General features: G+C 45.4%; 2 protein-coding genes and 1 long non-coding RNA gene across 6 annotated transcripts in view; 2 read left to right on the forward strand and 1 right to left on the reverse strand.

Moving 5' to 3' along the window:
• Window positions 1-5,963, reverse strand: part of LOC147963948 (uncharacterized) — a 62,473-nt gene extending 56,510 nt beyond the window's left edge. Inside the window, exons 1-2 of the mRNA XM_087529766.1 lie at window positions 5,960-5,963; window positions 5,368-5,747 (exon numbers count right to left, since the gene is read on the reverse strand). Coding sequence (XP_087385892.1) covers window positions 5,368-5,747; window positions 5,960-5,963 — 384 coding nt within the window. The remainder of the gene's footprint in view (window positions 1-5,367; window positions 5,748-5,959) is intronic.
• Window positions 5,964-11,396: 5,433 nt separating this feature from the next.
• On the forward strand, window positions 11,397-11,813 carry LOC147963950 (uncharacterized). The gene has a single exon (XM_087529767.1). It carries the CDS (start codon window positions 11,397-11,399, stop codon window positions 11,811-11,813), a length of 417 nt encoding a protein of 138 aa, XP_087385893.1.
• A 6,650-nt stretch (window positions 11,814-18,463) lies between these two features.
• Window positions 18,464-23,565, forward strand: LOC125517509 (uncharacterized). 4 transcript variants are annotated; one of them, XR_007287656.2, is made up of 8 exons: window positions 18,464-18,963; window positions 19,435-20,219; window positions 20,371-20,457; window positions 20,640-20,901; window positions 21,774-21,986; window positions 22,096-22,211; window positions 22,755-23,043; window positions 23,193-23,565. It is a non-coding gene; the product is annotated as an uncharacterized LOC125517509 (long non-coding RNA). The 4 variants fall into 4 exon arrangements; XR_007287659.2 differs by having other exon boundaries at window positions 20,655-20,901; XR_007287658.2 differs by having other exon boundaries at window positions 19,435-19,653; window positions 19,759-20,219; window positions 20,371-20,901.
• Window positions 23,566-25,137: the final 1,572 nt, after the last annotated feature.

Consider the following 25,137-nt stretch of genomic DNA (forward strand, 5'->3'; position numbering starts at 1 on the left):
AACACTCAACTCTCTCTCATAGGATTTGGATTTTGTGGAAAGAAGATCTGAGTGGAAAGCAACTTGGGGAAGGCTAGAGATCAAGATTCATATGGTAGGAATGGAATATCTTGGTCTCAACACATGAGTAGGTGGTTCTCTCTCAGAACATATGAGTTGGAATTGTGTATGTGTTCTGATGGCTCTCTCCATGAATGAAAAGGAGGTGGAGGGGTATATATAGCCTCCACACAAAATCCAACCGTTACACACAGGTTTCCAATCTCGGTGGGACCGAATCAACAAACTCGGTTGGACCGAAAAGGTAAACCTAGTGACCGTTAGAGATTTTCGGTGGGACTGACATGCAACTCGGTAGGACCGATATGGTTAGGGTTTGGGCATAACGTAATCTCGGTGAGACCGATTACACAAACTCGGTGAGACCGAGTTTGGTAATAAGCTAACCAGAGAGTTGGTCAGGCAAACTCGGTGGGACCGATTTGCTCTTTCGGTGAGACCGAAAAGTTACAAAAGGGAAACAAAGAGTTTACATTGCAATCGCGGTGGGACCGATTCTCTCTTTCGGTGAGACCGAAAAGTTACGAAAGGGAAACAGAGAGTTTGCAATCCCATCTCGGTGAGACCGAGATCGCTATCGGTAGAACCGAATTGCTAGGGTTTGGCAGTGGCTTATGACAAGTGAAACTCGGTGGCGCCGGATAGAAAGAATCGGTAGGACCGAGTTTGGCTTAGGGTTTAGGTCATATGTGGATATGGGAAAGTAGTTGAGGGTTTTGGAGCATATCACTAAGCACATGAAGCAAGAGGCTCATTAAGCAACACCTCATCCCTCCTTGATAGTATTGGCTTTTCCTAAAGACTCAATGTGATCTTGGATCACTAAAATATAAAATGAAGAGTCTTGAGCTTTTGAGCTTGAGCCAATCCTTTGTCCTTAGCATTTTGAGGGTTCCACTTTCACATCCATGCCATGCCAATCATTGAGCTTTCCTGAAATAGTCATCTTGGAATAGCATTAGCTCAATGAGCTATATGTTGTTATGAATTACCAAAACCACCTAGGGATAGTTGCACTTTCAGTAACCACCACGACCTCTTTGGAAGCGGCCCCGGAATGACCGGTTACTAGGGCCAACCGCACCCTCCATAAAGTTTCCCGGCGGCCCTTGAAAGCCTCTACCGGAAGCACCATGATCTGTCCAAGCATAGCCACGCCCACCTCCGATAGACGACGATCCTCGATGAAGGCCTTCTGCGTATGCATTAAAGCCATCGTCACCCCACTGACCACAGGGAGGATTGCGACTGTCTCTCGCGAACACGCCCGTACCACGGCCAACCGCGCCATGAGCAGAACCACCCTGCCCACCAGCCATCTGTCTAGGCCAAGGGCGTTGCGGCTGAGGGGGCGCAGCCCTGGGCGGCAGTGCCGCCGCAGCCCTGGCAGGGGACCGCGGCCCATGCGGGTGCCAGTGTGGCCGAACCCGAAGCCGCCGGAGCCAGACCAGCAGCCCCCAAAGCCGTCTTCGCCTGTGGCGGATCCTTCTCCGGTGGCGGAGCCTTAGGCGGCATCACGTCGTCACCGACTTCCAACGCCATGGACATGCCAGGCGGGCCAGTCACCTTCCTCGCGTGCCCGCCAGCAGCAGCAGGGAATCCAAGATGTCCGCGGCGGCGAACCCTAGAGATAGCGCCGCTACAACAGGTAGGAAGGGCTCGTGCATGCGATGGCTCCCGAACCGATGCGTTCTCATGCACGTCGGCCTCCTCAGCTTGATCGCTGCGAGCCGGTTTTTCCTGGGCCACTAGCCCCGCTAATCCCGACCCACTCTCAGCCAACTCTCCTTGGCCCGACAGCCCAAACGCGGACACGCCAAACAGCGGCCCACCGCTTCCAGCCCGTCAGAGCCCAGAAATAATTTCAAACGCGAGATCCGCTCCACTCGGATCACGCTCGATCGGTCAATCACCGGCGCCTGCGCCGCCGATGGTCGCCGTTTCTTCTTCCTCCTCACTACCTTCCACGATCCCTCTGTAATGAAATCTTACAAGATCGGTTTTGGAAGACTCACCTTAGGAAGAGGCCCTTGAAGGAAATTTTCCCTAGAGGCAATAATAAAGTTACTATTTGTTTCCTCATATCATGATAAATGTTTATTATTCATGCTAGAATTGTATTAACCGGAAATTTAGTACATGTGTGAATACATAGACAAACAGATTGTCACTAGTATGCCTCTACTTGACTAGCTCATTAATCAAAGATGGTTAAGTTTCCTAACCATAGACATGAGTTGTCATTTGATTAATGGGATCACATCATTAGGAGAATGATGTGATTGACTTGACCCATTCCGTTAGCTTAGCACTTGATTGTTTAGTTTACTGTTATTGCTTTCTTCATGACTTATACATGTTCCTATGACTATGAGATTATGCAACTCCCGATTACCGGAGGAACACTTTGTGTGCTACCAAACGTCACAACGTAACTGGGTGATTACCGAAAAAGGCTTCCACCCCGCTATATATATAAAGCAAAGATCAACATCACCAAGTACAAACGCACGCCACCACAACACACGCACACACCCAAGGCATGATACATAGGCGCTGAGCGTGGAAACACCACCCCTAACACAAACATGAAGAGATCGAAACCGCAGACGACGAATTGTGGGCTCCCAGATGGCGCCTTCAGGAAGGTACGACACCGGAGTGCCGCCACCGCCCGATCCGAGGATCAAAGTTTCCCCTCGAGCCGCACGAAGGGTAGTGAGAGCCGCGACGACGCCTTGAAGAAGGGAACTTTCGCCGCTGCCGGTCCCTCCGAAGAAAGAACAGGTTTTCACCCCGGACAACACTCACCACCACCGATCGCCACACCCCGGCTACCACGCCGCCCACACGGCCATGGCCACCGGGCAGCACCCAGCCACGGGCTCGGCCCAAGAGTACCGCGCAACCACCACCCCCAGGACCGCCACCCCGGCATCCAAGACCTAGACACCACCACACCCGAGATCCGGCACTACCCCAACCAAATAGACGAGCGGAAAGATCCTGGCTTTCCCACTCCTGGACATCCCCCAGCGCCGAGACCCAATAGGCCGGCCAAAACGGGCCTCCATCGACTCGTCCTGCCGCACTGGGCGCGAGACGAGCTCAGTCCTGCGGCACCATGTGTGAGACGAGGTCGGTCCTGCTGCACCAAGCGCGAGACGAGCTCGGCCCTATGACACCGTGCGTGAGACGAGGTCGGTCCCGCCGCGTCGGGCGCGAGACGGGCGATGGACCGCAACTGGGAGAAGGCCAGCCCTTCGACAGAAGTAGAGCCCGGACGACGGGGAGATGACGCAAAGGTCGACACAGTCCGACCGCAAATGAGCCGACGCCGGAGAAAAGCCAGCCGTCGCCGCGGGCAGAGCCGCCGAACCACCGTGTAGCCGCCGCGCCATCGGACGATCGCCGCTGGACCATACAACACCGCGGCCGCCCACGGCCGGAGCAGAAACCAAGACGGGCCACTGCCCCACCCCGCGCCGCCCGCCGGAATCCAGCCATGAGACCAGGCCGGGCACGCGACCACCCGAAGCCTCAGCTCCACCGCCACCATCCGCCCCTAGAGAACCAACCGGAGTTGGAGAAGACCGATGGAGGTCCCCCCCCCCCCGAGCCGCCCGCAGCCCACCGACGCCCAGATCTGATCCAGCATGCGGCCACGGGCACGCAGCCGCCAGGACGCCGCCGAGCCGCAGCGCGACGCCGACCGGAGCCACCGCCATAGCGCCGCCAGGCCCCACGCGCCTGACGCCTCCGACGGGCGGGCCACCCCGCGCCGCCCAGATCCGAGCAAAGGAGGAAGAAGCCCCCGCCACCAGCCACCGCAGGGGCTTTTCCCTGGCGGATCTGGCCGGCGACGGCGGGGGGGAGGAGCAAGGGGAGGGGGTTAGAGGCGGGGCACGGTGGCGCCACCCGAGCCGCCCGCGGGGGTGGCGGCGCGGGGGTGAGAGGGGGAGGAGGAAATGATAATCAACTGGATGATTATAAAGGTGCTCTACAGGTGTCTCTGATGGTACTTGTTGAGTTGGCATAGATCAAGATTAGGATTTGTCACTCCAATTGTCGGAGAGGTATCTCTGGGCCCACTCGGTAATGCACATCACTACAAGCCTTGCAAGCATTGTAACTAATGAGTTAGTTGCGGGATGATGTATTACGGAACGAGTAAAGAGACTTGCCGGTAACGAGATTGAACTAGGTATTGAGATACCGACGATCAAATCTCGGGCAAGTAACATAACGATGACAAAGGGAACAACGTATGTTGTTATGCGGTTTGACCGATAAAGATCTTCGTAGAATATGTGGGAGCCAATATGAGCATCTAGGTTCTGCTATTGGTTATTGACCGGAGATGTGTCTCGGTCATGTCTACATAGTTCTCGAACCCGTAGGGTCCGCACGCTTAAAGTTTGGTGACGATCGGTATTATGAGTTTTTGTGTTTTGATGTATCGAAGGTAGTTCGGAGTCTCGGATATGATCACGAACATGACGAGGGGTCTCAAAATGGTTGAGACGTAAAGATTGATATATTGGAGGACTATATTCGGACACCAGAAGCGTTCCGGGTGGTTTCGGAGAAAACCGGAGTGTCGGAGGGTTACCGGAACCCCCCACCCCCCCGGAGAGAAATAGTGGACCTTATGGGCCTTAGTGGAGAGAGAGAGGGCTGACCTAGGGCAGGCCGCGCGCCGCTCCACCTCTGGTCCGAATTGGACTAGGAGAGGGGGGGCGGAGCCCCCCTTTCCTTGTCCCTCTCCCCCTTCCTTTCCCCCTCCTAGTAGGAGTAGGAAAGAGGGGAGTCCTACTCCTACTAGGAGGAGGACTCCTCCTCTTGGCGCGCCTACAGGGGCCGGGCGGCCTCCCCCTTGCTCCTTTATATACGGGGGCAGGGGGCACCTCTAGACACACAAGTTGATCATTGATCCCTTAGCCGTGTGCGGTGCCCCCCTCCACCATAATCCACCTCGATCATATCGTAGCGGTGCTTAGGCGAAGCCCTGCGTCGGTAGCAACATCATCACTGTCATCACGCCGTCGTGTTGACGGAACTCTCCCGTGAAGCTCTGCTGGATCGGAGTTTGTGGGACGTTATCGAGCTGAACGTGTGCCGAACTCGGAGGTGCTGTGCGTTCGGTACTTGGACCGGTCGGATCGTGAAGACGTACGACTACATCAACCGCGTTCTCATAACACTTCCGCTTACGGTCTACGAGGGTACGTGAACGATACTCTTCCCTCTCGTTGTTATGCATCACCATGATCTTGCATGTGCGTAGAATTTTTTTGAAATTACTACGTTCCCCAAAAGCCCCTTCCACGGCCAGATCGTCGTGGCCGCCGTCCGTTGATGAACCACACGTCTGACCATCTCGATCCTGTCCTCTGCCCGCAAGCCTCGCCTCGCCGGATCGTCGGAGGGAATCGCCAAGTCCATCATGAGTGCCACCTCTTCCTCAGGACATCCCACCCGCAAGGCTTCACAAACAGCGTCAGATGGTGTGGGAGACGACACGCCCGCAGGCGCGCCGTCCGAGTCGCCATCGTCGTCGTCGGAGTCACCAGTGGTTGCCTTGGCCAGCGCCCAAAAACGCCCCCCACGCGCCTCCCGCCGGCGGGGGTAGCGGCGGCGATCCCCGGCGTCAGCGCGGACACCGTCTCCCGAGTCGCCCCCTGAGACTTCGCCCCCCGACGAAAGAGGAGATGATGTTTACACTGAGTGAATCACAAAGAGTCGCCCCCTGACAAATCAAACCATGGCCACATGGACAATTTTTTGTAAACTAATGGAGCCTAGTGTTTGACTTATCATTCTCGATCGGTTACATGATATTCAAGTCCAACGTCGACTATGAGGTGCATGTAGTTACTTCGTTAATCTCAAAATATACCCATTCAGTCTATGCGAGTATCGTGCGTACATAGATGTTGAGTGCACATGTGTGCTGTGAGCATGTATGTCTGTATTGACTTCTAAAAAAATCAACTCTAAAATGTAACATAAACAAAAAACAAAGCTCAGTACATATTTAAATAGGGGCAACTCTTAATGACTAATTCATTTTTGATGCCTAACATACATGCGATTAGATTTGTGCGAGCAAATATTAGTTAGTTTCGCTGCGGAACGAGTAAAATCATGTGTAGTGTAAAGACATAAAATATGTGAATTTCAACTGGGCTCCTATATGGTTCACCCAGTTTTCGATAATAAGAATTTGGCGAACTTAATGGTTGCCAACTGGTGTCTAGCCAAGTCTTGTTCACTAAGTACGGAACTAGGTGAACTCGTCGCCTAGTTGATTTTGGGCTCTATCGAGTTTCCTGGAAACTTGGCAAAGTAGGCGAATCCAGTAGTGAGGAGGGGTATAGCCCACCGACCGGTAATAAAAAAATAATCTTTTTTGTTAGTAACGAAAACCTTAAAGGGTTGTGTGTGGTACATAATGGAAGAGATATTAAAGTCTCTCTCTTTCTTCTCTCTCTCAGTGCTCCACCTTGGAGGAAAAATGGTATAGTCCACCGGTCGCCGGTCGGTAATAAAAATGTGCACCCTATAAATCAGTACTCCACTTTCTATCCCCCAACCACATAGCTAACAATAGCATAGCAAATGGTGAGGCCAACATCACGATAGCACATCGGCCAGCTAGAAGAAAGACATACATATATAATCAATATCTCTAGACTAGCTACATCCATGAATCGACTTGATCGAGTGTGTACGTACTACATGGAGACGGACTACACTGGCAAGGATCTTCATGCTTACTCGTGGTTCTGGGATTGGAAGACACAGGGAATTCAAGCCGTGCGCGGCCACCAATGGATCCTTGCCTGAATGCCTCTCAACGCCCATCACCACAGGCGTGCACTTACCTCTCTTCGCGGAATTTATGGCCAGAAGGGCTTCCTCGCACTACCATCTTCTACCATCCGGCGAATTTGCATGGTTTGGCACTTGCTTTAGAAGCAAATTGTTAGATCCTTGGCCCTCTACCTCCATGTATTGCCTGTCCGACCTGCAAAGAGTTTAGTCCAATCCAGAACATTGTTCTTCGGCTTGTTTAGCTATACAAGTTCTAGCAGAGAACATAATCTTCAGTATGAAACCCATATTTTGATCTGACCTATCTTCGAGAAATTGATAATACTTTACACATTTCACTCAAGATAACCAATTTTTTTCTTCTAGCCTTGGATTGGTCTTACAAGGCCATACAAAAAATTTAGACCATTTCAAGAATGTCGAGAAATAATGTGCTCTCAGACGTAGCCTTGTGGCCTACCCAAAACACCATTTGGTCAACATGGTGTATTTTTGGGCATCCTTAAAATGACCATAACTTTTTTAAGCAGGTGGGCATGCCCATGGTAGGCATAAAAGCCAGGTTTGAATAAATTCCAACACCGTTTGCAAGTTGCGGCACGTCAGGCCATTTAGCCTTTTCTTACCAAGACAACTCCAAAAAATGCAAAATTTGTCGAAAACCCAAACAGCTTCGTATGGTTCCTTGAATTGGTGATACAAGGTCATGGAAAAAAATTAGAGACATTTTAAGGATGTCAAAAATAGCATGCTCTCAGACGGTGCCTTCTGGCAGCCGGACACCCTTGTTGAATAGGGTTAGTTTTGGACATTCTAGAAATGACCACAACTTTTGTAAGCACGTGGGAATACTTGTGGTAGGTATCCATGCCATGTTTGAATAATTTTCAACACCGTATGCAGTTGGGACACATCTGGCCATTTATCGGTCTTTTTTGACTGAGAAAACTTCAGAAAGTGCAAAACTTATCTGAAATCTAAAGAACTTGGCATGGTGCCTTGAATTAGTCATATAAGGCCATGGAAAGAATTGGAGATTTCGAAGGATGTTATGAAACAACATACTCTCAGACGAAGCCTTCTTGCCAACGCGGACACACTTCGCTGAACATGGTCTATTTTTGGACATTCATGAAATGACCCCAATTTTTGCAAGCAGGTTGGCATGTTCATGTTAGGCATCCATGCCAAGTCGGAACAATTTTCGGCACCTTATACAAGTTGCGACACTTCCTGCCATTTATCAGCCTTTTTAACCGATATAACTACAAAAAATGGAAAACTTGTTAGAAACCCAAAAAACTTGGCATGGTGCCTTGAATTAGTGATACAAGGTCATTAAAAAATTTGGGTTATTTCAAAGATGCCATGAAACAACGTGCTCTCAGACAGTGACTTTTGCCTACCCGGACACCCTCCATTGAATATGCTATGGTTTTGGACATTCTAAATGACCCCAGCTTTTGTAAGCAGGTGGGAATTCCCATGGTAGGCATCCATGTCATGTTTGAATGATTTTCGACACCGTATGCAAGTTGCGACATGTCCGGCCATTTATCATCCTCTTTTGACCGAGAAAACTCCAAAAAATGCAAAACATATAGTTAATCTAAACAACTTGGCCTTGTGCCATGAATTGGTCATACAAGGCCATGAAAATAATTGGGGTAAATTCAAGGATGTTGCGAAACAACGTGCTCTTAGATGAAGCCTTCTTGCCTAGACGGACACCCTCCGTTGAACATGGCTTTTTTTGGCCGAGAAAACTCCAAAAATTGGAAAATTTGTCAGAAGCCAAAACTATTTTGAAATGATGCCTTTAATTGGTCATACAAGCCATTGAAAAATAGGGTTATTTGAGGGATGCCGAGAAATAACGTGCTTTCATATGGAGCCTTCTCTTCTTTTGACGTGTTTTGAAAATTTTGTTCACTCTTTCAAGGAAATATTCGTGTTTTGACATTCTGAGCATTTACAAAAAATTATGTACAATCTTTTAAAATGTAAATATTTGTAAAAGTGCAAGCATTTTTTGAAAAGGAAAAATAAAAAAAAGAGACAAAGCTATCAGAAAAAAGAAAAAAAGTGAATAGAAAAAAGGAAGAGAAATAGTGAGAGAAGACGGGTTCACTAAAGTAAAGCGATCGCTGATGGATAATTCTTGTACTCCGTGTTTCTAGTTAGCCACTGTAGCTTATCAACTCATGTGGCTAGTGACAAGTGGCCAACAACGATAGTTATAGGGTTCGATCCTGCAAACGGTCATTCTTTAGGATGTACCACACACGGTTTCCCCTAGGCGACTAGGGTTCCACATGTATCACATGTACACCAAAAAATTATCGCGTAGGGTTGATCGTGTCGACCTGTGCGTGATCCCAGATAGTTCTTGACTGCAATTGACGGCTTGCATGGCGGAGCGGAGGAGTGGAAAGGCGTCGGAGGGCATCGCGCCGGGAAGTGGGGGTGGGCGAGGTACGACTGGGTCAGAAGAAAATCTGGAAGACAGGTTTTCAGGGCTGAACCTCCATGGGGAGGAAGAAGAGGAGTTAGATCTGTCGGGAGATATTGAAGGATTAATAGAAGAAACTCGTTGGATCGCCATCTTTAGGGTTCATACAACTAAACCCTTTAGTCATATTGCTTTGTACAAGGCGATGCGGAACGCCTGGGCGTCGGCGCAGGGCGTGATCTTCAAGGATAAGAAACCAACCATCTTCCTCGCCCAATTCCTTTGCATAGGTGACTGGAATCGCGTCATGAATGGTGGCCCATGGTTGTTCCGAAACGCCGCTGTAGTGTTGGAAGAATATGATGGTCTGTCAAATGTCGAGGAGTATAAACTCGATCGTATAGCTGTATGGGCACGCATCATTGGAATACCGGATGGCCTCATGAAGAAAACGGAGATTGCTGAGAAAATAGCTAAAAAAGTGGGAATTCCCCGATCGAAGTCATAGTCAATGAGGGGCGTATAAACCCAGCAAAGTATTTGAGGGCTCGAGTCCATATAATGCTGGATACCCCCATTGTTCGGTTTGTTTCGTTGACATTGAAGGAAAGCAAAAGGTATCCTGTTGAATATGAAAAGCTTCCTGACTTCTGTGATTTTTGTGGTCTGATTGGACACCTGGTTACTGAATGTGGGGATGGTCTACACCACCCAGAGGACTGCGAGTGGGGGGACTGGCTCCTTGTGAATTATGATGATCCCTCTGGTGGATCTGGTAGTGGTAGGGGAAGGACGAACATGGGAAGGCCTAGGGGAAGAGATGGGGGGCTTGACAGAGAACAAGTTGATCCGGAGGACCCAATACCCAAAGGCCAGAATGACATGGAATTAGACAAAAGGATGAATAACCAGGGGGCTGTTGTTCCGGTGGCAAAAAAGAGACTTATTGGAGATGATGGTTCAGGGACAAATAATGGAGGGAGGGAGGTTTTAACACCACCACCAGGCTTTGTAAATGAGAGAATTGGTCTGCTGGAATCTGGAAGAAGTGACAGGGTGGATAAGAGTCAGATGAGTACTCCAGAGAAGATCCATGATCCGAAGAGAATGAGGGCGAATTCAAGTGTTGCTAATCCACAGATTGATGCATCGGCGACACCCCTTGTGGGTGATCACCGGGAGCAATGAGGATCATTAGCTGGAACTGTCGGGGCATACTAGGCGCCCCGACAGTTCTGTCGCTTCTGGATATCCAGAGGCGGCATAAACCCGATGTGTTTTTCCTGTCTGAAACACATTTGGATGATGAAAAGGCAGAAGCGTTAAGAAGGAGGCTTGGTATGGATGAAAAAATAGTTGTACCAAGTCCGGATGGAAGAAGGGGTGGGCTCTTGATGGTTTCGAAGAAGGAGGTTAGGATCTACTCCCAAACCACCACTCTTCCTTGACGCCTTCGGCGCCGTGGGTTCTTTTACCCCGAGCCCCCACCCACTCCGAGGAGGGGAGGTGGTCGAGGCATTGGCCGAGCGACGGACAATGCCGTCGCCGACGGATTGGATGACGTGTGCACGGTCTGTTTTGGTCAGGGTCACGACAATAATCCTTCCGCAGGTTCACCTACGGAAACCTTGTTACGACTTCTCCTTCCTCTAAATGATAAGGTTCAATGGGAAGGAGGCTTGGTATGGATGAAAAAATAGTTGTACCAAGTCCGGATGGAAGAAGGGGTGGGCTCTTGATGGTTTGGAAGAAGGAGGTTAGGATCTACTCCCAAACCACCACTCTTACAGGAATTGATGCGAATGTCCATGAGACAAATGGAAACATATGGAGGCTAACAGGAATTTATGGAGAACCTAGCTGGGAGCACATGGATCGTACCTATAGGTACATACGAGATCTACACATACACTCAAGGCTTCCATGGGTTATCATTGGTGACTTTAATGAAATCTTACTGTCTTCTGAAAAGGAAGGAGGGGTACCACGACAACGCTCCCAACTAGTTGCATTCCAAAATGCTCTTTCCGACTGCTCCTTGGAGGACATGGGGTATGTTGGAGATAAGTTCACTTGGTTTAGGGGTGGACTGAAGGAACGCTTGGACAGGGCTGTTACAAACGCTGAATGGATGGGTATGCACCCGTATGCAGGTTTGTGTAACTTGGAGATGGGGAAATCTGACCATAGACCCATCTTGCTAGACACTGAATATCTCTCTGGAGTTGTGGAGAACAGGCCCAAGTTCAAGCGCCAGTTTGAGGCCAGATGGCTAGAAGAGGAAACCGTCGAAGAAGTTGTAAGGACAGCTTGGCAAAAGGCTATGCAGCAAGGCTTGCACCCATCTGTGAAAGGAAAAATTGATTCAGTCCACTGTGACTTGCATGCCTGGGATAGAAAGACTCTGAAAGGGCCTAGAGCCCGACTTAACAAAGATCAGAAGGAGTTGGAGGCACTCATGTAGGCACCATATATGGAGGAGGGCAGGGCGAAGCAGAAAGAACTCTCGGTCCTCATTGAAAATCTGCAGGACCAGGAAGAAATCTTTTGGGCCCAGCGAGGTAGGGTTCGATGGCTTCGGAAAGGTGACTGTAATACAAATTATTTCAACCAATTTGCTTCAGCAAGGAAGAGAAGGAATGTGATAAAAAAACTCCGTAATAATAATAATGGGTGGACCGAGGGGAATGATAACCTCAGTCCACTGATTCGTGATTATTTTGATGGTCTCTTTCATTCTGATGGTGTAGAATGTGATCAACAATTGTTGCAGACTGTTAGACACGTGTAACGCCTGAGATGAACAGCATGTTAACAGCTCCATACACCCGAGGTGAGGTCAAAAAAGCACTATTTCAAATTGGAGACATGAAGGCACCGGGGCCGGACGGTTTACATGCAGTCTTTTACAAGAGGTTTTGGCACATTTTGGGGGAGGAGCTCACTGATGAGGTTCTCGAAGCAGTACAGATGAGGAAAGTACCAGCAGGGTGGAATCACACAAATATTGTGTTAATACCAAAGGTAGATAGCCCGGAGGTAATAACTCAGTTCAGGCCAATCAGTTTATGTAATGTGGTTTATAAAATCATCTCTAAGATGCATGCGAATAGGTTAAAGAAAGTTCTTCCAGAGATCATATCCCCCACACAGAGTGCGTTTGTGCCTGGTAGACTCATAACAGACAATGTGCTTATTGCGTATGAATGCTTTCATGCAATCAAGAAGAAAACTCATGGCTCTAATGGGTATTGTGCAGTCAAGTTAGACATGATGAAAGCATATGATCGTGTGGAGTGGAGTTTCCTGGAGCAAATGATGTTAAAACTTGGCTTCAACCCGGGTTGGATTGAGATGATAATGGAGTGTGTTTCCTCAGTAAGCTATAAAATAAGGTTTAATGGTGCAGAAACGGATGAGATAATACCTACTAGAGGATTAAGGCAAGGTGACCCCTTGTCCCCTTATTTATTTCTGCTTTGTTCTGAAGGATTATCGAGCATGTTGGCCCATGAGGAAGAGGTGGGTGGCTTGGAAGGTATCAAAGTCTGTCGTAATGCACCATCCATCTCCCACTTACTTTTCGCAGATGATTCTCTCATTCTTATGAAGGCCAATGCACAGAATGCAAATACTTTGAAGAGGGTTTTAGATGTATATTGTGCAAGCTCTGGACAGCTTGTCAGCACGGCAAAATCAAGTGTTTTTTTCAGCCCCAATACAAATGTTGATGCCAGGGAAGATGTATGCAGGACCCTTGACATTTTAACAGAGGCACTTTCTGACAAATATGTTGGTCTTCCTACAATTGTAGGGATGGACAGAAGTGATTGTTTTCAGAACTTGATTGACCGGATTTGTCAGAGAATTAAAGGGTGGAAGGAGAAAATCATTTCTGCACAAGGAAAGGAAATTTTGTTGAAAGCGGTGGCCCAATCAATTCCCTCGTATGCTATGTCAGTATTTAAATTGCCAAAAGGAATATGTAATGCAATAACGGATGAATTGGCAGGGTTTTGGTGGGGAGATAGTGAGGAGAAGAAACGGATGCATTGGTTTGCATGGTGGAAATTGTGCATGCCGAAGAGGAAAGGAGGACTGGGGTTTAGAGACCTTCACAGTTTTAATCTTGCTCTTTTAGCAAAACAGTGTTGGCGTCTGATCCAGAATCCAGAATCTTTGTATGCTCGAGTTCTCAGTGCTAAATACTATCCAGATGGAAACATATTGAATGCAGGGCTGAAGAAGGGATCCTCCTTTACGTGGCAGAGTATTGTTGTTGGGATCCAAACGTTCAAACGAGGATGTATTTGGAGAGTGGGTACGGGATCACATATAAACATTTGGCAAGATCCTTGGGTGCCAACAAGTGAGTCCCGGAAAATCATAACACCGCGAGGATCCACTATGTTGACAACAGTAGAAGAGTTAATGGATCCATATACAGGCCAGTGGGATGAAGTGTTGATTCGCGATGTCTTTTGGCCGGTTGATGTGTACAGAATCCTTCAAATCCCACTTAGAGTGCATATCATGGATGACTTTGTTTCATGGCACTATAACCGGAATGGAAACTTCACAGTTAGATCGGCTTATCACACAGAATTTAAACATCAATTTGGGCGCCATATGGACCTGCTGCATTCATAAGGGAGCCGAGAACATGATATATGGAAGCATGTTTGGGCTCTTCGAGTACCTGGGAAGATCAAGCACTTTGTGTGGAAAGTAATCCGAGGAGTGTTACCATGTTTTGGAACCCTTGCAGGGCGTCAAATATACCAGTATCCGGGCAGTGCCCGGTCTGCCGGATCGGTTATGAAGACACGCAACATTGTCTATTTCAATGTCCTCGAGCCTTGGAAATCTGGGAGAAACTCGGCTTAAAAACTGAGATTCTAAACGCAGCTCTACAGGACAGATCGGGTTCTTTCACGATGAGCACTCTAATGTATAAAGATGAAGGCACAGAGGGTGTACCGATGGCTGAGCTAATAGCAGTGGCTAGCTGGTACATATGGTGGCAGAGGAGACAGAAAGTAAAGGAGATACACATGCCACCACCGGATCGGACAGCTGTTTCAATCCGAGCCCTGGCCGCGAACTTTTTCCATTCCCTCGCAGTGAATCAGCCCATAAGAAAGCGTGATCACATGTGGTAGAAACCGGGAAGGAGAGTAGTGAAGATAAACATGGATGCATCCTTTAGTTATGAGAATATGAATGGAGGAACGGGGGCAATCGCGCGGGATGAGCGCGGTGAGTTCATTGCTGCAGCTAGCTGGTTTATACCGCATGTGACAACACCAGAATCTGCGGAGATAATGGCCATCCGTAATGGCTTCTATCTTGCCTCTAAGATCGGTTGCAATTCCTTCCAGATAGAATCTGATTGCTATAATGCGGTCCAAGCTTTTAGTATGAAAGAATACTCGGGACAAGATTCAGCTACTGTACTTGAAGGTAAAGAGTTGGGTGTAGATGTTGCTCATTATGAAATCATTGCTTGCCTACGGGAAGCAAATGAAGTAGCTGATTGTATAGCTAAATACGCCCTCTCTGGTAGACTCTCGGAGTTTTGGGATAGCTCAATCCCGGACTTTATTTCTCAGCTTGTTGTAAACGATTTCACTATCATTTGAGAAATAAAGTTATTTTACGTCAAAAAGAACTGTCATTCTTTTTTCGACGATTTTTTTACTTTTTTCGCGCTTGACAATGCATCAGCCCAGTTGGTCAGCCTCGTCTAGATGGCGCCATCTATTAGACGCTAGTCCCCGAACGCACGGAATTTTCAATTTGCTGCATTTTGCGGCAAATAGTCTTTTTTAGCATTTTTTTTGTTACGGCAGATGGTTGAGCAATCATGCACACCATCGTTCAATGGGCTGGCCCATGTGAGTGTTCGAGACACTGGTATTGTGAATATTCTAGAAGGTTCCTAGCCAGTTCCTAGACCATTTTTTTCAGAATTTTTTTCATTTTTGGTTTGCTTTATATTTTTTGCTTTTTTTATTTTTAGCTACATTTGAAAAATGTTTAAGTTATTCTAAAATTATTCATTTTTTGAAAAGAATGTTCAGATATTCTAATTTTTTATCATGTTTTCAAGAATAGTACGCGTCTAACAAAATTTTCATTGTTAAAGTTTTTCATGTTTTCAAAAAATTATTTGGATTTTCAATTTTTTTCACGCTTTCAAAAATTGTTCTCAATTTTTTTAAAAGAAATGAGAATTTCAAAATTAGTTGTGTATAAAAAAGTTCAGTGTTTCGCAATTTGCTCATGTGAACAATTTTTCAAAAAATAAATCAGAATTTCTTTTTTGTTCTCATAATTAAAATGTGCTCAGAATTTCAAAATGTGTTGCAATTTTTCAAAGAGTATTCATTTTATCAAAAATTGTTCTCATTTTAAAATATTGTTCACATATTCAAATAGCGTTCGCTTATTATAGAAATCATGGATTTCAAAATATGTTCACGTATTTAAAAAAGTTAGTGGATTTAACAAAATGACCGTGTTTTCAAATTTTGTCTCGGAATTTCGAAAAATGTTCTGTTTTTGAAAAAAATTCACATAATCTAAAAAATATTCGGTATTTAAAATATGTTCTCAATCTTGAGTGAAACATTCAAAATTTTGCAAACGTTGTTTCAATTTTGTCGCTTCTTTGTGTTAATAAAACATCCGCGCTAGCCTCAGATCACAAGTAGTTATAGGTTGAGTGGCTAGCTTTTTCCCTTTTTAGTGGATAGCCGCACGCCTTCAAGGCTCTAAGATCGCGGGTTCGAATCCTGGCAGCGAGTTGATTCTTTTTTGTGATTTTTATGTCCCAGTCCGTGATTCACTATACATACGAAAGTTAGCCTAAAAAAAATCATAGATACGGAAGTTGTCAAATGTCCACATTATCCTCTATACGTTTAGTGATAAGTTTTGTGCCGAAGCACCGGATATCGGGATGAATGGAATTGATATCATGGCCCTGGGTGCAATACCGATCATCCCACTTCTTAATCCTATAGCAACAGCCAGAGTGGAAGTTGTATCAGCCAGGTACACTAGCGGGATCTCCAGCGAACCTTGACTTGCTCGCTTGACCTGTTGCTTGGTGCCGCAGTTCATCTAGTTTTTTACTGCAAGGCGTGTACCTGTAAACGGAATCTTGCATTGGTTGGCGCTGTCTCGCGTGGGCTGCTGCACTTCGGTCCACTCCTGCGGCCACGAGGCGATCGAAGCACCAGATCAACCATTGCTGTCACGTTCAGCAACAGGCGACCGAGGAACAACCCCGGCCTTGCAAGACAGGGAAAACATTCTGGAGGCAGTGGAGTAACTGGTTATCCATGAACAATTCCTGACGTCTTCTATGCCTATATCAAATTCAAACCCCTATTGCACGGAGAGACAACACATAATGCACCAAATGGCATTGGATAATTCCATATAGTGAAGTAAAATAAGAAATAAGGTGCTTTTTTTTTATCTTTGATGATGAGGGGAAGTCTTGTTTTTTATAGTAGGCTTGGGTGGTAGGCGCCGATTTGAATCCATTTGTCCTCTGTTAAGTTAATTGCCATGTTATCCTTTGGTAGGTCTGCAATTGCGAAAGCTTTATCGATCTTTTGTATAAAACGAAATTATAACCTCTATAAAAAGGATGTGCCGAGCCAGTGCATAGATGTTGTATTTAGTATCAGAGTAGGACATATAATGTCGGCTAAAGACGTAACCGTATTTGTGTTAGAACAAATTAGATCTCCAATTGACTTTAGATCTACAATTGTAATTAATATAAAAAATATTCTCATAAGAAAATAGGATCAATGATATTAGTAGTTTCATGAAGAAAACTTAGCATCACAGATCACACAATAAGAAAAAATAATTTGGATGTAAGATTTCAAAGCATATAAGACGATATTAAGAGAACTTAATAGAAATAGCCATTAATCCTAACCTTGGCTAGATCATTGCCGATGGAGAATTGACGAGGGCAGCCTACAAGATTGCTCCTCGCATGTAACACCGTTGGCGCCTGAATTAGTCTAAATCTATTCGATCTTGAGAAGAAATGAGGGAGGAGGCAGCAGAGCTGCAGCCGGCGGTACTAAATGCCTCCCCTTTTGAAGCTTGACGCTATTGCGTATTAAGTCCTTCACCGCATAGGACTTTTTTTTGTTGTTGAAAAAAAACAAAGTGCATAAGATTAGGAACGGAATTGGAGTCACAATCATTGAGAGGCATGGCATTGCCTCTTGCAGAAGCAAATCCGTACCTCTCGCGGAAGCAAATCCACGTATCTCACGAAAGGAAAAGAAAAAAGAAAACACATTCCTTTTCTATTTATGAGAGGCACTGAAGCAAATTCGTGCCTCTCGCGGAAGCAAATCCATGCCTCTCGGGGAAATAAAAAACGTGTTTTTTTTGTTTCCGAGAGCCACAACCAAACAAAACCGGGGGGGGGGGGGCAAGTTGATAAAAAACAATTTCAATGCTATCATATAATGTCTGGCTAAAGACCTAACTGTATTAGTGTTAGAACAAATTAGATCTCCAGTTGACCCACACAAAAATTTAGATCTAGAATTGTAATTGATACAAAAAAATATTTCCATAAGAAAATAGGATCAATGATATTAGTAGTTTCATGAAGAGAACTTACCATCACAGATCGCACAATAAGAAGAAAATAATTTGGATGTAAGATATCAAAGCATATAAGATGAGATTGAGAGAGCTTAATGGAAATAGCCATTAATCCTAACCTTGGCTAGTTCATTGCCGATGCAGAATTGATGAGGGCAGCCTACAAGATTACCCTCGCATGAATTAATCTGAATCTATTCGATCTTGAGAAGAAAGGGGAAGGCGGCAGCAAAGCTGCAGCCGGCGGTATTAACTGCCTCTCCTTTTTAAGCCTGACGCTAATTGCCTATTAAGTCCTTCACCGCATAGGACTTTATTTTTGTTAACAAAACAAAGTGCATCTCTACTCCTAATGTCTCAGTTGGTAGGTCGCGTTTCGGGTTTAATTTTCGTTCTACCACTTTCGTTCGGTTTTTTTTCGTCCTGATTTTTTTCGCTGGTTTTTTTTCGTCACCTCCCCACCCCACACACGCACCCCCAAGAAAACCACCCCGCCCGCAGTCCTCCCGTCGCCGCCGCCGTCCTCTCGATCCCATCGATCCCATCTATCGTTGCCGCCGTCGAGGGGGGGCCGCCGCCGCCGCCGGCTCTGCAAGGCAGGGCGGTTTGAATCCCGCAGCCGCCGAACTCCGGGAGATGCCGTTGCCGCCTCTCCAAGGCAGGGCGGTTTCAGTCCCTGCCGCCGAACTCCGGAAGACGCCGCCGCCACCGAACTCCATGACCCATGGCTGCCACACATCTTCCTCCACGCACGGCCGCACCCCCACCCCTTTTTCTTCCCTCCCTACGGCCTTCATCTCTACCCGTCCCACTCCTCGGCCTTCAATGGTGATCCGCTGCCTCCCGCTCCTCGTGCTCCGATCTGACAACTGATCCACCGCCGCGCCTCGGATACGTCGCGACGCCTCGGATACCGGCGACCGGCGGTGATCTGAGACCAACGAGTCGGCACCACATCCCTGGTACTTCCCTTCCCCATCCGCCAACCCTCTACCCTCCCCCTGTACAAAGGCCCGTGCGGCCCTGTCCGTCCGACCTCGGCGGACACGACCATCCGGGCAGACGCGGCCATCATGGATCACGAGAACGTCGGCGCCACCGGCGCCTTGGATGCATAGCCCGTCACCACCACGGTGGCACCTCGCTGCTGCCGCTCGGCATGGATGGCCGCCCCAAGACATGGATAAGCTCTCGTGATCCCCACCCCACCCCTCTCATCCCCTGAATCAGTATCCTCTGCTCGTGCTCTCCTGTTCCACCTGAAACGACGAGGGGTAGTGCCGGCCGTGGCTCAGCAGGATAGCATAATTAAGCTTGCCCTTTTTCTTTTGTGTTTGAATCAGATTTGCTGTTTCTCAGTTTTACATGCACGTATCAATCTTTCTTCTGTATGCAGGTTACACACCTGATGATTTTTACAACCTCTTCTGCAGATCTTCAGAACACCGAGCGAAATATTGGCTTGGAACGATCTTGGGTTGGCAGGGCGGCCAGACCAGGTGGCAAATGTGGTGCACGAGTCAACCTCACATCATACTGTGGTGTCTAGGATGGGCGTGGTGTAACATGACGCTTTCTAGAAGCATGTTATCGAACATCTCCACATAATCCTGAGCTTGCCTAATTCCCAAAGCATGTTATCATAAGGATGAGTACGGAGGACAACTCTCTCAATTCCCAAAGCACTAATCTTGTCCTAATTGCTCATATATTGAATCACTTTTCGCTGCAAATATGTTTTCTGTTTGATGAGCTAGAAGATGCTTGGAGGCTAAGGACAAAGAGGATCTGACATACACGTTTTTGGGAGGCAATAACTACTTTGTGCACTTTGGCTGTGGATATGGGTACACATTCTTGATGTCTCGATGAATTGGAGAACAGATGTAATGGTATGTGCTCTATGCAAGGACATGAGAACAATCCTCCAAATTGAACTACGTGATGGGAGAGTAGTTAGGAAACTTTGTTTGTGTACGGGTTGCTTTTCCTCTATATAGCGGGCGCTGGAAATTTCAGTTGCGATGATAGCAAGGATCAAGGAAAAGAGAACAAGGGTGGGGCTTAAACTTCAGTACGAGCGCTTGCCGTGGTTCTGCTATGCATGTGGCTACATCGGGCATCAGGTCATGTCTTGTGCGCGTAAGTTCAGGTGGTGAACCTGTATGCTGACGACTGCGATGCTTACCACTGAGGAAGTTCGTGCAGCAAGCAGCAAGTAAGACCTGAATTTAACTAGATGACCCACAATATCTAGCAACTCAAACCATTGTGTCACATTAGAGTAATTTTTAATACAGTCATATAGCTATCCATGCTGACATGGTGTATTATTATTTTCATTGGAGGTTAATTAAGTTTTTTTTCAGGCACCTTGGACAAATTTTGAAAAGAGGGGCACGACTCGGAGGTATGAGCCCCAGCAAGGGCCATCACAGCTGCGCTGACAAGCAAGTGTAAGTTGGTGATGGTGCCACCGTGTAGAGTTTGGAGACTACCCTTGGAAGCACAAATTGGACAAAGTGCCTTGTGCCACTGGTGTTTCAACACCAGGGATGTGATTTTGCTCTATAGTTTGCAGTACATTAGACAATTTTGTATGCTATTCAGTAATTAATGCTAAAGTTTATTCCTACAGCTTGTACATGAACAGGTCCCTGTTTACCGATGGCGAAAACTCATCCTTGATCCAGCTTACTCCTGCAAATGTTGACCAACAGACAATTCTCTTCATGCCTTATTCATAACATCAAATTTCTCAACCTGATGGCATCTATCAAGGATCTCTAAAGCCGATGGATTAAAATTGTGTTTTTCTCGTGTGTTCAGTATACATGGTTATCTTCATAGGCTAATTTCACTTTTGATAACTGATGATAAAGCGACAATGGAATCAGAAGGTGAGCTAAAAATAATCTTGTTATCTATTGTTGTTGCAAATTTTCCAGTATGCGTGTATCTATCATAAAAAAGGAAGCAAGTTTATACCATGATTATAATGTCTTACCGATGTGCTTATTGTATCGCTGAAACATCTCAAATGCATTTCTTTTTACAAATCTAATTACTAGGATTCTTTTTTTCTTTCGTTTTATATTCAACATTAAAGTTTTCTTTTCTATCTTTTCTGATTCACAAATTACGGTCATACCAATGGAAATGATGAATACACTTCTATAGTTGGTCGTAAAACCAGTCGAGCATCTGGCCAAACCCATTTACGATGCAGGCCCAAGAAACTTCATCATTCATTCTGCAAGCTGCCTAAAGAAAAAACAGCACCACTGAAACCATCTCTGGTTCATTAATTGGTTCGGATAATCAAATTATTCAATTGAAACATGTGAGAAATTATTATAAAAAGAATCTGGATGCATCATATTAAAAGTGGAATAGGGGCAGCGGCATCGATCCTTCGTAATGACCATCTGCTGGAAGGCGACGCGGTTGGCGAGAATTTGCTTAGCTCTTTCGATGACGCCACACGGGCATTCGTGAATTCCGAGTAAGCCGCGACCCGGTTTGACAGGGTGAGGGATGCGGGAGTGGTTGAGAATGAGGTGGCCCTGTCTAAGGGCACCCAGTAGACTGAGAAAGGAACATTGTTTCTGTAAAAAAAATGATATTTAGACTTTCACAGCACCCCCTGCACTACGTGAGATTTAGAAGGTATTCAGATTAGTGTTTGTTGATTTCTATAAATTCCGTTTGTGTGAGTTTTATATTTTTCTATCCCTGTCGACGTACTAATCCACTGTTCATTGATGTGCAGGTGGTATGGCCGGCGGATGCATCCATGTGCTAATCATCTGGCACCAAGCGGACGGAGCCGAACGAGTTGGGGCCACCAGCTGGCTGACAACACACACATGGGCGAGCATGAGCAACATGAAGCTAGGGAGTAAGCTGGGAGTGGATGGACGGGGCGTGAGGTAGAACAGGGGTGGGGAGCGGGCGGACCGTGGACATAAGAGAACAACACCGGGTTTGTTAATTACTTTATGCACGATCACAGATTTATCTCTTTATTTATGTGGCTTATCAGGCTTGCCGCACGATCACAGATTTATCTCTTTATTTATGTGGGTGGGCAGAAACATCCTTTCTAAAGTTTTTTTGGGGCTGGATTGACGAACAACTTGTTCAGTGATACCAACCCCTTCGAGCTCCCTCAACCCTTCGACAACACTTATTCAGTTTCTCACCACAAGTGAGTTCTATTTCAACCAACAAGCGTGTTAATCATTGTACGTGTTGGTAATCAGAGTTTAGATAAATGCTACTAATGCTAGCGCTCGCCCTACATGGACAGAGTGGTGGCCGAACGATATGGTTAAATAATAAACTGACTTGGAAGAAGCAACAGAACTTATTATGGACAAAGAGAGATGCACAATTTTTCTAATATGTTTATTATTGGTCGTTTCATGCATCGTTTAGGGTAAAAAATTCCTAGAACATGAGTTTGTCCTTGCATAATTATCCATGCTTGATGGCACTACATCGTATCAGCATACTTTAAGTTTGTTCTTGTATTATCACGTATTCAAGGGCAAAAATGCCCAGAACAAAGAAATGATGAATTGCATTGTAGTCATTCTTGTAGTTAAATATTATGTTTAAAATTGATCATCACTTGGGATGTTGCCAACTGCAGGGTCGATGAGACATTGAATTGCCATATTGCTTTTCCCTCTTATTGACATGTTAAGAATATATCTTTAACAATAGAATTTAATATTTGTGCTTTCAGGTAGTAAGAGACATGATCAGATCGCTAACCAGTGATGAAGGCGTTATGTGGTCGTTGACGTCATGCTAAATGTTGGTGTAGTGCCAAATAAGAAGATACGGAACAAAATCCCTAAGCTAGACATTATGGTATAATGGAAATTTGAGGATGTAGGTGGATGTGGGCGCTGTGGCCGCCACCAAGGATGTAGGGGTCACGCCCCAAGCTGCAAGTACGTGGTAGGTGCGTCAAAACTGACGAGGACATGGGAGCCGCACTGCAGCATGAGTGTTTTTCATAATTTATGTAGGTATGTGAAGTCTTTTTAATGTTCACATATATGCTGAAATTTTGACATTGAAGAACCAGCAATGGAGTTGTATGTAATTTCTTGTGAGAGCTATACCATTCTTTTTAGTACTAACTAATTCCCATGAGTGTCAATGGTGAAATTTTCAGGCCTAAGTACTGGATGATATTTTCATTGCTGGCAATCTTCATCAACCTATCTACGAGGACATTGATATACTAATTGCTGCACAAGTGTTCTCAGCACCGGCTAACAAGAAGAGAGTATGATTGTTCAATGCTCACTGTTGTAAGCTTGTTTCACGAGGAGCTTCTCAGTGTTGTACATGTAGGGTGTGGATAATATAAATAAAATCTATTTGCTCATTCTTTTACTGTACCTCCGATTCGTCCCCCACGGTTTAGTAGAGTACAGTTATGTGCTAAAGTATTAGGAAGTCATCATCTTCTAAAACATATTGTTATCTACTCAACCCAGTTAGCAAATAAAGAGTGTGGTGAACTTAACACCTTTCTATCTTTATTTGTTGTTTCTCTTATTCATAGCGTCTTTTCCCCATTTATAAATCTAATGGTGGTGAACTTAGACTTTGCGTTAGGAGAGCCATTCTGTTTTCTTGAACTTAACAACTCTCTATATCCTTATTTATCCAGAAAGCTTTAAGACGATACTCACACCATATGACTCTTTGAAAAATATAAATGTTTTTTCAGATCTATTACAATCCAAGATTTGTTAATTAATCATATTATTTATACTCATAAGTAGTATAAAGTTACCCCAAAATTGTTAATATGATTTTGGATTATATATTATGATGCTGAAAAGGACGTTATTGGTGCCCATTAAAATAACAGTATGAAATAACCCTGCATATATTTGTTGGTTTTTAATTTAAGTTTTTTAACTCAACTGAAATTATTATTTGTACTCCTTCCGTTACTAAATATAAGTCTTTCTAGAGACTCCAATGTGAACTATATACGGAGCAAAATGAATGAAATAAAATATCTAAAGGCCCTCCACATGGCCGGTCCACACCGGTTGGTAACACCAACCGGTACTAAAGGAAATTTCCTGATTTTTTTTGAAATTTTTTTATTTTCAAATTTCTGAATTATTTTAACCTCTAATCTCTAATCACCCCTCATCACTGCTCAATTTAATCTCTAATCACCCCTCATCATTCCAAATCATCTCACTTCCCGAACGGTCACCCATCCTCTCACTACTCCAGCCTAAGCACGCTTAACTTCCGGGTTCTATTCTCCCTCATTTCCAAGTCTGCACTTGTTGTTTTCCTGACAATAGTAAGATGTCAATCCTATTAACCCTCAGGAATTTAGCTTGAGCACGAAGTCACATATTTCACTGTTTGAGTTTAAAACTATTGTTCTAAAAAACAATAATTTTTAGTAACACTAATATTTTTGAATAAGTAGTTTGACCATTGTTTGACCACAGTTTGACCATAGTTTGACCAGATTTGACCAAAATTCAAAAAAGGTGAAATAATTATTTAATAACACTAATATTCTTGAATAATTATTTAGTAACACTAATACTTCTTGAATAAGTATTTAAAAAACTGAAATTTAAAAAAACTGAAATTTGAGCATAACTTTTTTTCCTTTTGGAATTTGAGGATTCTAGAAATTTGCAAACAGGCCGTAGGCGGTCTCCATCGGATGTAACTTTTCGAGTAGATGATTTTTCATATAAAAAACTTTTTCATCCGAGTTCGTATGCAAAAGTTATGCCCATTTTACAAATTCCAGAGAGATTTTGTAAATAAAGTCGAAATTCATATTTGTAAATTTTCCCAACAACTAGACCACATATCACATGTGAAACTTATTTTCTTTTATTTTTTAACATTTCCATCATTTTCTTTTATTTTTTTAAAAAACTGAAAAGGCGATCCACGGGGGGGGGGGGGGGGGGGGGTATAGTTTGAAAATGGGACCTTTAGTACCGGTTCGTGGCACGAACCGGGACTAAAGGTCTCATCCCCATTAGTCCCGGTTCGTGCCTCAAACCGGGACTAAAGGTCTACTCTGTAGTCCCGGTTTGTGGTACGAACCGGGACCAATG

The sequence above is a fragment of the Triticum urartu genome, chromosome 6A (genome assembly GCF_056163025.1).
Source record: "Triticum urartu cultivar PI428250 chromosome 6A, HENAU_Tu73, whole genome shotgun sequence".
Lineage (NCBI taxonomy): Eukaryota > Viridiplantae > Streptophyta > Magnoliopsida > Poales > Poaceae > Triticum > Triticum urartu.